Source organism: Chiloscyllium plagiosum, chromosome 48 (assembly GCF_004010195.1).
Source record: "Chiloscyllium plagiosum isolate BGI_BamShark_2017 chromosome 48, ASM401019v2, whole genome shotgun sequence".
NCBI classification, from domain to species: domain Eukaryota; kingdom Metazoa; phylum Chordata; class Chondrichthyes; order Orectolobiformes; family Hemiscylliidae; genus Chiloscyllium; species Chiloscyllium plagiosum.
The window spans coordinates 1,139,573-1,154,310 of record NC_057757.1 but is presented as its reverse complement, the minus strand read 5'-3'; the positions used below and the strand labels follow the sequence as shown (position 1 = coordinate 1,154,310).

At 42.1% G+C, this 14,738-nt stretch overlaps 1 protein-coding gene across 1 annotated transcript in view; it reads left to right on the top strand.

The window, feature by feature from the left end:
* The window catches only part of acap1 (ArfGAP with coiled-coil, ankyrin repeat and PH domains 1), a 126,877-nt gene that overhangs the window by 75,201 nt on the left and 36,938 nt on the right, over positions 1-14,738 (top strand). The window contains exons 9-10 of the mRNA XM_043683385.1: positions 4,979-5,053; positions 10,807-10,919. Coding sequence (XP_043539320.1) covers positions 4,979-5,053; positions 10,807-10,919 — 188 coding nt within the window. The remainder of the gene's footprint in view (positions 1-4,978; positions 5,054-10,806; positions 10,920-14,738) is intronic.

Sequence of the window (14,738 nt, the reverse complement as noted above, 5' to 3'; positions counted from 1 at the left end):
CTCTGCAAATTCACACTACAGAAAATCGTGCTATGGAAAACCGCTGTAGAGAATCGCTTTGTAGAAGATCGCTATAAAAATATCACTATACCTGTTCAGTAGAAAGTTCGTGTTATCCAAACAGCAACCACAATTTGTCAAACATGTTATACCCAGTCCGTGTTGACAAAACACACATAATACCAGAATGTGCTGTATTAACATAGCCAATAATATGAATTGAACTGAATTGAATTGAATTTATTGTCACGTGTACTGAGACACAGTGAAAAGCTTTGTCTTGTGAGCAATACAGGCAGATCACAGAGTTAAGTAACATAGATAAGTAAATAATAGATAAACTGCAGTAAAAACAAAAAACACAGGTACAGGCGAATGTTAAGAGTTTGTGAGTTCATTCAGTATTCTAACAACAATAGAGTAGAAACTGTTTTGAAACCGGCTGGTGTGTGTGTTCAGGCTTCTGTACCTTCTCCACGATGGTAGAGGTTGTAGAAAAACATTGCCAGGGTGGGATGGATCTTTGAGAATGCTGGTGGCCTTACCTTGACAGCGGGCCTTGTAGATGGATTCTATAGATGGGAGGTTGGCCTTTGTGATTGTCTGGGCCGAGTTCACTGCTCTCTGTAACCATCTCCGATCTCGAATGGTACAGTTGCCATCCCAAGTAGTGATACATCCATGTAAATGTGCAAATATAAATGTTAATCCTTCTAAATAACCCAAAACAGACACAAAAGTAAACTAGTAAAAATTAATTTCTTACTGCAAAGGTTCACTTTAAAAGAAAATAACACTTTATGGCAATTAGAGTAACTGCTGAACATAAAAGTACAAGACAAAGAATGTTCCAAAGTATATCATTCTGATGTTTTGGCATGTGCAGTCAAGTCACTAATCACACCGAGTTGTTTCTGGAGCCTGATGAGACACAGTTTGCTTGGAAAATTCCATAAATACAGACAAAGAGGGACACCACTTTAACCAGGACAACACACACATCCTAGGACGGGCAAAACTAAGATACGCGCAAGAATTCTTAGACGCATGACAATCTAACCAGAATTCCATCAATTAACACATCGACTTAGATCCTACCAATTTTTCTTGAAAAAAAATTATGTCACTCACCTTAAGAAAAGACCGATCAATAGAGAGGCGGGACATAACACCAGTTTTTGACCGGACACTTTCACTGATGATGTTACCCAGTATGGTGACGAAATGTCTGAAAATAAACCTTCCAGCTCAGTCAGCTAACTTACTTACCGGTCTGAACAGTTTATTCAATTACTCATTCAGAAGAACAAATAGATTTCACCCTGAACTCACCAAGTGGGCTCTTTACAGAGAAGAGGAAAGGTCAGCTGGACAGTTCTTCTTCAAAGGCATGGTGTTCCCGAATGAATTCCAAAATACCCAAACACTCCCCATCTAGTTACTGTTCAAACAGCCCCAATAAAGCAAGCTGATGTCATAAGCCTTCTGATTTCTAGCAAGCTTTACTTAAGTGTCCAATGTTGACAATGACTTTTCAATGACTTGTTTGGAAGAATTAACTCCAGGTATTTCCACAAAGGCTTCAAAGCCTCATTATTAGTTATGAAGTGCCTTCTAAGCAGTGTCAGAAGTCACACAACAAAATGCAACAGGTTTATTTGACATCATTATCTCTCTGCATATAAATTCTGTGCCTGTGCGCTTCCCTGTTCCTGAAAGAGTAACGCTCCTGAAGCTTGTGATTTCAAATAAACCTGTTGGACTATAGCTTGGTGTTGGGTGAATTCTGACTTTGTCCACCTCAGTTCAACACCGCCACCTCCTTATCATGGCTACCATCAACATTCGAAATAATGGATTGTAGTAATTATGCCTCACCAGATAAGGTTATTTGTAACTATTGTTATATTGCAATAAACTGCACCCTGTTATGTAAAACATATGCCTCTCCCTAAGACTCGACAGTGGTCTATCCTCAACAACAGATTATTAGGCAGGTGTCAAGATGGACTACAAGTTCAACAGCTTCCTCATGGTTGACTGGTTAGCACAGTTAGATCACATGGAATACAGAACTGGCTCAAAGGTAGAAGACAGAGGGTGGTGGTGGTGGAAGGTTGTTTTTCAGACTGGAGGCCTGTGATCAGTGGAGTGCCACAAGGATCAGTGCTGGGTCCACTACTTTTCATCATTTATATAAATGATTTAGGTGTGAACACAGGAGGTATAGTTAATAAGTTTGCAGATAAAATTGGAGGTGTATCTGACAGAAAAGGAGGTTACTTCAGAATACAACGGGACCTTGATCAGATGGGCCAATGAGCTGAGGGATGGCAGATGGAGTTTAATTTAGAAAAATGTGAAGTGCTGCATTTCAGAAAAGCAGATCAGGGCAGGACTTATACACTTAATGGTAAGATCCTGGGGACTGTTGCTGAACAAAGAGACCTTAGAGTGCAGGTTCATAGCTCCTTGAAAGTGCAGGTAGACAGAATAGTGAAGAAGGCATTTGGTATGCTTGCCTTTATTGGTCAGAGCATTGAGTATAGGAGTTGGGAGGTCATGTTGTGACTGTACAGAACATTGGTTAGGCCACTTTTGGAATACTGCGTGCAATTCTGGTCTCCCTGCTATAGGAAGGATGCTGTGAAACATGAAAGGGTTCAGAAAAGATTTACAAGGATGTTGCCAGGGTTGGAGGATTTGAGCTATAGGGAGAGGCTGAACAGGCTGGGGCTGTTTTCTCTGGAGCGTCGCAGAGGCTGAGGGGTGACCTTATAGAGGTTTATAAAATCATGAGGAGGGGCATGAATAGGGTGAATCGCCAAAGGCTTTTCCCTGGGGTGGGGGAGTCCAGAACTAGAGGGCATAGGTTTAGGGTGAGAGGGGAAAATTTAAAAGGGACCTCAAGGGCAACTTTTTCACACAGAGGGTGATGCGTGTATGGAGTGAGCTGCCAGAGGAAGTGGTGGAGGCTGGTACAATTACAGCATTTAAAAGGCATCTGGATGGGTATATGAATAGGAAAGGGTTTAGAGGGATATGGACAAATGCTGGCAAATGGGACTAGATTAATTTAGGATATCTGGTCGGCATGGACGAGTTGAACTGAATGGTCTGTTTCCTTGCGTTGGTGTTCATGTGAAACTCAGTACAGAACAAAACAGAAGCTTTTACATCTATGCTGTGGTCTCCATGGAGAGGGATCATGTGGTGTTCATCAGCATGATAAAAGCCTTTAGAAACTGGTGAGAACCACAGGGTTGGATCATCACCTTAGATGACATTATTTTCAATCTGATAAGTTTCTGTTGTTATGGACTAGGCCAGTCCACTCAAAACACTTAAGCAGGCAGCCCCAGACCATAACTTTGCAATTTGTTTCAGTAAGTGTCCAGTGAACATTACCCAGAGTAAGTTAGCGAGGTTGACTACTAGATTTTAAAACAGACAAAAATTTATTCACAAAATTACACCATGAAACACAAAGAACAGAATAATGAACCCCTACAGAACTCAGTCTATCCAACCTAGACTTAATTAGGCTGTTCCGAATATACTAAAAAGTCCCAATATGCGACTCCCTGTAAAACCCAATATAAATGGAACACATGTTTATAGATTGAAGTTGAAGGGTAGAACAGAGAGAGAGTTTCCACACAGGTCCCTGTTGAGCTTCCCAGTTTAAGACTAAACTACAACTGCTCAGCCCAGCTCAGCTAGAGAGCTGACCACTCCTCTTTCTTTATACATGGCACTTCTAAAACATTACCACTTTGGCCTGAAGTCTCATCTCTGTACCAAATCGGAGTCCAGTCCAGTTTATTGCCCCTCTGAAAAAAATCAAGGACAGAGTCTCCTTGAGCCAAGGAACAGCCTTTAGGGGAAAAAAAGGGACCAGAATTTGTGTGACTATTAATTGGCAGTTTGTATTTTTGATGCAGTATCCTATTAGGGGCTGTTGCCACTGTGGTGTTGGAAAAGCACAGCAAGTCAGACAGCATCTGAGGAGCAGGAAAATCGACGTTTCGGGCAAAAGCCTTTCATCAGGCTTAAAGGGTGTTTGCCCGAAATGTCGATTCTCCTGCTCCTCAGGTGCTGCCTGAACTAGATTTTAAGCTTGTTTAAAAATGTAGATTGGAGGCTGATGGCACACAATGGAACAATGGTTATGCCATAAGTTAGTTATCTAGCTGCCCAGGATAACTCTATGGGGACATAAGTGCAAAGCACACTATGGCAGCTGGTGAAATTCAAATTTAATTAACGTCAAAGAAAAGTTTTAAAAACAACTAGTCCTAGAATTGGTGATCATAAAATCAGTATCGATTGTTATAAAAGCCAATCTGGTTCACTGATAACCTTTTCCTGTCCTTACCTACTCTGACTGAAACGTGGCTCCAGCCCCATAGCAATGTGGTTAACTCTTTTGCCTTACCAATGGCTGTCTAACCTGATTCAAAGTTAAAAATCACACTGAACCAAGTTATAGTCCAATCTGATTCAAGATTTGTTTTAAAAAGAGTACAAAGAATTGGTGGCCACACTCTGCCCCAATCATTAGCCAGTTGTGGTTGGTCCCACAGTGTATCCAACAGGAATAATCAATCACGTGTACCTCCTGCTGAGTGCTATTGAGCGACACTGCACATTCACATAAGACAGTCTTTAACTATCAAACTAAGAACTTCAGAGACGTTCCTTTTTGTAGAGCAGAGAGAGAATGTGGAACTCACATCAGTGTGAACTAGATCAGGTGAGGGCAGGTTCACACCTAACTGCAGTATCCTCTCCAGGCAAGTATCACGTAAACACTCATATATGAAGGATGGGTCCATGGTGAAGATACTGTGTGAGGGAACCAAGAGAAAACATCAGCATCTTCAGTAGGAAGTGAAAAGGAAGGCCTCCTTTTTAAAAAGACAATGACTAATTTTCCGTGTTGTTTTCAATGATGTTTGCTTCTCTCTTCTTGCAGTTGCATCAGCTGGTGTTGAATTCAGCAAGAGATAAACGAGACATGGAACAGAGGCATGCCACTATCAAGCAGAAGGTGAGGCATAGGAATATCAAGCTGTTGGGTATTCATACCATAAATCACAGAGCTACATCAGAGCCCCATACTGAAATGAGCAATACTGTTTTGAGTTTTTTTGTACCTTTGTGACATTGCATGAGGGTGATTTTAATTCATTGACTAACTAACTATAGACACCCTTCTCTCCACACCAATAATTTCTGCCCATTGTCCTATCAATCACATTCAGATCTGGTACATCACAGGGTTAGATACAGAGTAAGGCTTATTCTGCATGATTTCATCAAATATACCCAGGGCAGTTGGTAAGATTTTGGAGTCCTTTGTGAAGGATGTCATTTCTGAAAACTTGGAAGTGTATGTTAAAATAGGCCAAAATCAGCATGATTTCATCAAGGGGAGGTCATGCCCGACAAATCTGTTAGGATTCTTTTGAGAAGGTAATGAGCAGATTAGACCAAGGAGAGCCAATGGATGTTATCGACCTGGACTTCCAGAAGGCCTTTGACAAGGTGCCGCACAGGAGGCTGCTAAGCAAGATAAGGACCCATGGTGTCAGAGGCATGGTGCTGGCATGGATAGAAGTTTAGCTGTCTGGCAGAGAGTGGAGATAAAAGGGTCCTTCTCAGGATGGCAGCAGGTGACTAATGGTGTTCCATGAGGCTCAGTGTTGGGACCACAACTTTTCACTTTTTGCATTCATGACCAAATGAAGGAACTGAGAGCATTCTGGCTAGGGTTTTAGCAGGTAGAATAAAGGAGAACCCTAAAGCTTTCTATAGGTATGTTAGGAATAAAAGGATGACGAGGGTAGGAATGGGCCAGTCAAAGGCAGAAGTGGGAAGTTGAGTGTGGACCCTGTGGAGATCAGAGAGGTGCTAAATGAACATTTCTCATCAGTTTTCACTCAGGAAAATGAGAATATTGAAGAGGAGAAGAATGAGATACGAGATATTAGGCGAGAAAGGATCAAGGTTAGTTACGAAAAGGTGTTATCAATTCTAGAAGGAGTGAAAGCAGACAAGTCCCCTGGGCCGGATGGGATTTATCCGAGGGTTCTCTGGGAAGCTAGGGAGGAGATAGTGAAGCCTTTGGCTTTGATATTTGAGTTGTCATTGTCTACAGGACTGGAGGATTACAAATGTGCCCTTATTAAAGAAGGGCAGGAGAGGTGACCCAGGTAATTATAAACCACTGAGCCTTACTTCTGTTGTAGGAAAGGCTTTGGAAAGGATTATAAGAGCAAAGATTTATAATCATCTAGCAAACAACAATTTGATTTCAGATAGTCAACATGGTTTCGTCAAGGGCAGGTCATGTCTCACAAACCTCATTGAGTTTTTTGAGAAGGTGACCAAGCATGTAGATGAGGGTAGGGCAGTTGACGTGGCATACATGGACTTCAGTAAAGTCTTTGATAAAGTTCCACATGGTAGGCTGTTGGAGAAAATGCAGAGGCATGGGATTGAGGGTGATTTAGCAGTTTGGATTAGAAACTGGCTTTCTGAAAGAAGGCAGCGAGTGGTGGTTGATGGAAAATATTCAGCATAGAGTCCGGTTACAAGTGGTGTGCCACAAGTGGGACCACTGCTGTTTGTCATTTTTATAAATGACTTAGACACAGGCATAGGTGGATGGATTAGTAAGTTTGCAGATGACACTAAAGTCAGTAGAGTAGTGGACAGCGTGGAAGAATGTTACAGGTTGCAGGGGGACTTGGATAAACTGCAGAATTGGACTGAGAGGTGGCAAATGGAGTTCAATGCAGATAAATGTGAGGTGATTTAATTTGGGAAGAATAACAGGGAGGCAGAGTACTGGGTCAATGGAAAGATTCTTGGTAGTGTGGATGTGCAGAAGGATCTTGGAGTCCATGTACACAGATCCCTGAAAGTTGCTACCCAGGTTGATAGGGCTGTTAAGAAGGCATACGGTGTGTTAGTTTTCATTGGTAGAGGGATTGAGTTCCAGAACCGCAATGTCATGCTGCAACTATACAAAATGCTAGTGCGGCCACACTTGGAATATTCTGGTCGTCCCATTAGAGGAAGGATGTGGAAGCATTGGAAAAGATGCAGAGGAGATTTACCAGGATGTTGCCTGGTCTGGAGGGAAGATCTTATGAGGAAAGGCTGAGAGACTTGAGTCTGTTCTCAATGGAAAGAAGAAGGCTAAGAGGGGATTTGATAGAGACATACGAGATCATCAGAGGATTAGATAGGGTAGACAGTGAAAGTCTTTTTCCTAGGATGATGACGTCAGCTTGTACGAGGGGGCATAGCTACAAATTGAAGGGCGATAGATTTAAGACAGATATCAGAGGAAGGTTCTTCACTCAGAGAGTGGTGAGGGCGTGGAATGCCCGAATTGCCACATTAGGGAGATTTAAACAATCCTTAGATAAGCACATGGATGATGATGGGATAGTGTAGGAGGATGAGCTTAGAATGGTTCACAGGGTGGCACAACATCGAGGGCCAAAGGGCCTGTTCTGCGCGGTATTGTTCTATGTTCTATGTTCTAAGTCTGCAGATGATACAAAGGAAGATAGAGGGACAGGTAGCATTGAGGAGGCGGGGAGGTTGCAGAAGGACTTAGACAGGTTAGGAGAGTGGACAAAGAAATGGTAGATGGAATACAACATGCGGTCATGCATTTTGATCAGAAGATTAGAGGCATTGAATATTTTCTAAATGGGAGAAAATTCAGAAATCTGAAGTGCAAAGGAACTTGGGAGTTGATGTCCAGGATTCTCTCAAAGTAAACTTGCAGGTTGAGTTGGTAATTAGAAAGGCACAGACACATTTATTTTGTGAGGACTTGAATTTCAAAGCAAGGATGTACTTCTGAGGCTCTCTCAGGCTCTGGTCAGACCACATTTGGAGTATTGTGAGTAATTTTGGGCCCCATATCTCAGGAAGGATGTACTGGCCCTGGTTTGGGTCCACAGGAGGTTCATGACATGATTCCAGAAATAAAAGGCTTAACATATGAGGAATGTTTGAGGATTCTAGGTCTACACTCGTGAGAGTTTAAAGGATGGGGATGGGGGGGGTTGTGTGTGGAATATAATTGAAACTTGCAGAATACTGAATGGCCTGGACAGAGTGGATGTTGGGAAGACGTTTCCATTGGTAGGAGAGACGAGGACCTGACGACACAGCCTTAGCGTAAAGGGAAGTCCTTTTAGAACAGAGTTAAGGAGAAACGTCTTCAGCCAGAGTGTGGGGAATCAATGGAATTCACTGCCACAGAAGGCTGTGGACGCCATTCACTGAGTATACGTAAGACTGAAATAGGTTCTTGATATCAAGGGGATTAAAGGTTACAGGGAGAAAGCAGGAGAATGGGAATGGGAGACTTATCAGCCATGGTGGAGCAGACTTGATGGGCCAAATGGCCAAATTTCTATGTCTTATGGTCTAAAGTCCATGTTAGACTCAACATTTTAACTCTGTTTCCCTCTCCATAGATTCTGCCAAATTTGGTGAGTCTCTTCAGCACTTTCTGTTTACATTTCAGCACAAAGTTTGGTATTCTCTTTCCCACTGTCCCTATCAAAAGCTCCCAGGATAGGTAGGATGTGGCTTGGATTCAGAGTAAAGGTCTCTCTGTGCTCAACACTCTCTCAGGGCAGGGACATTGCAGAAAAGGGAGTTAGTTGAGAAAAAACAAAAAAGATTAAGATATCAAAACCCCTAGTTTAAAAGTATGATTCTACAGCAGACTCTCGTGATAAATTCCCTAAAAACTCAAGAAATGGTGCTGGGTCCACTACTTTTCGTGATTTATGTGAATCAATTGGATGTGAACATAGAAGATACAGTTAGTAAGTTTGCAGATGACACCAAAATTGGAGGTGTAGTGGACAGTGAAGAAGGTTACCTCAGATTACAAGATCCTGACCAGATGGGCCAATGGGCTGAGGAGTAGCAGATGGAGTTTAATTCAGATAAATGCGAGGTGCTGCATTTTGGAAAGGCAAATCAGAGCAGGACTTATACACTTCGTGGTAAGGTCCTGGGGAGTGTTGCTGAACAATGAGAACTCGGAGTGCAGGTTCATACTTTCTTGAAAGTAGAGTCACAGGTAGATAGGATAGTGAAGAAGGCATTTAGTATGCTTTCCTTTATTGGTCAGAGTATTGAGTATAGGAGTTGGAGGTTATGCTGCGACTATACAGGATATTGGTTAGGCCACTTTTGGAATATTGCGTGCAATTCTGGTCTTCTTCCTATCGGAAGGATGTTGTGAAACTTGAAAGGGTTCAGAAAAGATTTACAAGGATGTTGCCAGGGTTGGAGCTATAGGGAGAGCTGAATAGGCTGGAACGTCAGAGGCTGAGGGGTGACCTTATAGAGGTTTATAAAATCATGATGGGCATGGATAGGATAAATAGACAAAGTCTTTTCCCATGGATGGGGGAGTCCAGAACTAGAGGGCATAGGTTTAGAGTGAGAGGGAAAAGCTATAAAAAGGATCTCAGGGGCAACGTTTTCACGCAGAGTGGTGTGTGTATGGAATGAGCTGCCTGAGGAAGTGGTGGAGGCTGGTACAATTTTAGTATTTAAAAGGCATCTGGATTGGTATATGAACAGGAAGGATTTAAAGGGATATGGGCCAAGTGCTGGCAAATGGGCCTATATTAGATTAGGATAATTGGTTGGCATGGACAAGTTGGACGGACGGGACTGTTTCTGTGCTGTATATGACTGTGACTGTAAATGGTATGACACTTCATTATTATTTGAAATTTATGAATTGTACATCAGGATTAGGCAAGATTGTTTGAAATCAAACTCCCTGTTCCTTCCCCACTTCACTTCAATCCAATCTGCCCGGAGGTCAATTAAAACGTGTCATCCATAAATCAGATAATGCCCTACCACTTTACTTTCCCATCTTTTTCTTCCTTGCCTGTTCAAGTTATTTCAATCAACCTGTTTGAACATGTTATGCTACAAATCCAGGGCTAGAGGGATTTAGACCTGTGCCTCCTGCTCAGAGGTAGAGACGCTACCACAGCATCACAATAGCCTGTATCTCCGGGACTATTATATCCTGGCTACGCATGAGTCATAACCAACATCAATTAGCTCTCACTACTTTAATGTCTTAAACTTCTGCCCCCTGAAGATTATAGAAATGCAAACAGTTGTGGACCGATTACTCCAAGGAGTGCAAGTTTTGTTACAGCTGTAAAATGCTCTCACTAGACTGTGTGTTTGGAGTATTTGCCTTCTGCTCTCTACCTTGAAGCAGGTGCAGTGCTGAGTCACTAGACTCACGTGTTTTAATAAAAGGACTGTTTGCAAAGACAAAGTTAAAATCCTGTTGAGTTTGGAGACTCAATGGATAATTTAATTGAGTTTTAAGACAATTTAAGAAATTGCACAAATGAAAAAGAGAGAAATTGTTCCCTCTCTTGAGAGAAGCCCAGAAAAAGAAAACATAACCTTGAAATTTGACTTTGGCCATTCAGTGATGATATCAGGAAGCCTTTTTTTCATTTAAAGGGCTGTGGAAACCTGAAGTCTTCTCCCCCAAAAAGCAGTTGAAGTTGGGAATTAATTATCAATATCGAAACTTAAATCAAAAAAGGTATCATAGATGATGAAACTAAAACAAATAGAATTAAGATATATATCAGCTCTGATTAAACTGAATGGCAAAGACGCAGAGGATTGAAATTCCTCCTCCCGTCTGAAAGAGTAGGATGCTTATTTGAACTGTTGCTGGTTTAATTAAACATTTTTTACTTTCAACAGGATGTGTTTTATGATGATTTGGCAGTGGAGTTTAATATAGAGGCTCCAAATGGTGTGGTTATGGAGGGTTATCTGTATAAACGAGCTAGCAACGCCTTCAAAACTTGGAACAGGTACTGTAAATATCTTCTACTCGTAGTTTGAAATATGCGCAAAGATGTATCAACTGTCTACTGCAAAGGGTGAGGCCTCGAAATGCTGGTTCTGCTCCCGTCACTCAAAACTCCTTTCTCGCCATTGCGTTTAACAGGCTTTTATGATTCAGCGGAACTTGCGAAATTTCTCAGCACTGTATCCTTCTTTTGTTTATTTTACCTTTCCTATCAGTGTTCTCTAAACTTTCTTCCTTCTGGTTCTTTCCTCCAGAAGTTACTGGAGGGTGATCTAGTGGAGGCTAGAATAGGATAGATAGAGTAGGCACAGAGAAGATACTAAATTTGTTAGGGAGTCCAAAACTAGAATCCACAAAATGTAGACAGTATTCAATAAATCTAATAGGGAATTCAGGAGAAATGTTAATACTCATTTGGATTATTCCCAGTGCCACATGTTAGTGAAAGTAGGAATAGGAGGACAGGGCAGATGAATGCATGGCTGAGGAGCTGGTGCAGGGGCAGGGATTCAGATTTTTGGATCCTTGAGATCCCTTCTGGGGAAGAGACAACCTGTACAAGGACAGGTTGCACCTGAACTATAGGGGGAACCAATATCCCAGTGGGAGGGTTTGCTCATGCTGTTTGGGAGGGTTTAAATAAGTCTGCTGGGGGGTGGGTCCCTAAGCAGTAGTGAGAGAAGAGAGAAGGTTGAGGCTGGTACAGAGTTTAAGGGGAGCAAGTTAAAGAGACAAGGCAGGCGGGAGCACGGTAGAGAGCGAGATAAGACTGATGAACTAAACTGCATTTATTTCAATGCAAGATGCCTGACAGGTAAGGCAGATGAATGCAGGGCATGAATGGGAACATGGGAATAGAATATCACAGCTATGACAGAAAAGTGGCTGAGGGAAAGACAAGACTGGCAGCTCAATGTTCTGGGCTATAGATGTTAATAGGATAGAAAGGGAAGCAAGAGAAGAGGAGGAGTGGTGTTTTTGACTAGGGAAAACATCACGGAAGTACTTAAAAGAGAATTATTCCTAAGGGAAGCTATATGCGTGGAACTGAGAAATAAGAGAATGATCACCTTGATAGTCAGTCAGTGAGAAATTGAGGAAGCAAATATGTGTGGAGATCTCCAATATCAGTAAGAATAACAGGATTGTATTAAGACAACACCAGGTTAGAGTCAACACTGTGGTGTTGGAAAAGCACAGCAGGTCAGGCAGCATCTGAGGAGCAGAAGAATCGATGTTTCAGGCAAAAGCCCTTCATCAGGATGATGCTGGATGATTACAGATATTGAGGCTCTGTTCAACAAAAAGGAGGCATTCGTCAGGTATAGACAACTGGGATCTGGTGAATCCCTTGGAGTGTAGGGGGAATAGGAACACACTTAAGAGGGAAATCAGGAAGGCAAAAGAGGACATGAGATAGCATTGGCAGATCAGGTGAAGGAGAATTCAAAGACAGTCTACAAGTACATTAATGACACAAGGGCAACTAGGGAGTGAATAGGGCCCCTTAATTAATAAGGCTCGGGATGGTGAGATACTAAATGAATATTTTGCCTCAGTATTTACTGTGAGGACAGACACAGAAGCTAGGGAACTTGGGGAAATGAATAGTGATGTTTTGAAAAGAGTCCACATTACAGAAGAGGTGGTGCTGGAGGTCTTAAAATGCGTAAAGGTAGGTAAATCCTCAGGACCTGATCGGAGGTATTCCAGGACATTGTGGGAAGCTAAGGAAGAAATTGCAGGACCTCTAGCCAAGTTACTTGTATCATCTACGGCCACGGGTGAGGTGCTGGAAGACAGGAGCGTGGCTAATATTGTGCCTTTATTTAAGAAAAGCTGCAAGGAAAAGCCAAGGAAGTATACGCTGATGAGCCTGATGTCAGTGGTGGGTAAGTTGTTGAAGAAGCTTCTGAGAGACAGGATTTACTTGCATTCGGAAAGGCAAGGATTGATTAAGGGAAGTCAGCATGGCCTTGTCCATGGGAAATCATGTCTCTCAAACTTGAATAAATGTTTCAAAGAGGTGACCAAAAAGATAGATGAAGGCAGAGCGGTAGACATCTACGTGGACTTTAGCAAGGCCTTTGACAAGGTTCCACATGGTAGACTGTTAGTAAAGTTAGGTCCAGGTACAGCTAGCCAATTGGATACAAAATTGGTTTGATGATAGGAGACAGAGTGGTGGTAGAGGGTTGTGTTCAGACTAAAGGCTTGTGACCAGCGGTGTGCCACAGAGATCGATGCTGGGTCCACTGTTGTTTGTCATTTATGTAAACAATTTGGATGAGAATGCAGGAAGCATAGTTAGTAAGTTTGTAGGTGATGGTGCTATAATGGACAATGAAGAAGGTTATCAAAGAGTACTGAGGTCTTGATCAGCTGGGGTAGTAGTCCAAGGAGTGGCAGATAGAGTTTAATTTAGATAAATGTAAGGTATTGCATTTTGATAAGACAAATTGATGCACAATTAATGGTTGGGCCCTGGATAGTGTTGTCAAACAGAGAGACCTAGGGGTTCAGACACATAGTTCCTTGAAATGGCATCACAGGTAGACAGGCTGGTGAAGAAAGCATTTGGCACACTTGCTTTCACTGGTCAGAACATTAGGTACAGGAGTTCGAGTATCATGTTGCGGTTGTACAATACATTGGTGAGACCACCTTTGGAGTACTGCATACAGTTCTGGTTGCCCTGCTATAAGAAGAATCTTATTAAACTGAAAAAAGGTGCTGAAAATATTAACAAGGATGTTACCAATACTGGAGGGTTTGAACTATAAGGAGAGGCTGGCTAAGCTGGGAATTTCTCCCCTAGAATTTGGGAGGCTAAAGGGTGACCTTATAGAGGATTATAAGATCATTTGAGGCATAGATAGGGTGAATAGCCAAGGTCTTTTCCCCAGGAGAGGGGAAACAGAGCATATATTTAAGGTGAGAGGGGAAAGATTTAAAAGGGATCTAAGAGGCAACTTTTCACACAGAGGGTGGTGCCTATGTGGAACAAACTACTAGGTGAATTGGTGGAGGTGGGTACAATTATAACATTTCAAAGGCACCTGGATGGGTACATGAACAGGAAAGGTTTAGAGGGATATAGATCAACCGCAAGGAAATGGGACTAGTTCAGTTTAGGCATGGACGAGTTGAATCGAAGGGTTTGTTTCCATGTTCTATGACTCTGAGTAGCGAATTACACTGTGTAATTCACTCCCATTGGGTTTAGGTGAGGCAAATATCATTGATGCATTTTAAGGGGAAGATAGATAAACACATGAGGAGAAAAGAATTCGATTAGAAGGTTATGTTGTTTGGATGAAATAGGATAGACAGAGGCTTATGTGGAGTAAAAGAGCCATCAGAAACCAATTAGAACAAATAGCCTGCTTCTGTATTGTAACTTTTATGTCATGTTCACAAGCTCCAAATGCCCTGAAACACTCTTCCAATCCATAACCTCTCTGTGCATTCATAGAACATAGAGCAATTCAGTGCAGAACAGGCCCTTCGGCCCTTGATGTTGCACCAACCTGTAAACTAATCTAAGCCCATCCTCCTACACTATCCCATCATCATCATCATCCATGTGCTTATCCAAGGATTGTTTAAATCTCCCTAACGTGGCCAAGTTAACTACATTGGCAGGCAGGGCACTCCACGCCCTTACCATCCTCTGAGTAAAGAACCTGCCTCTGACATCTGTCTTAAATCTATCACCCTGCAATTTGTAGCAATATCCCCTCATAAAAACCGACATCATCATCTTTGGAAAAAGACTTCCACTGTCTCCCCTATCTAATCATCTGATGATCTTGTATGT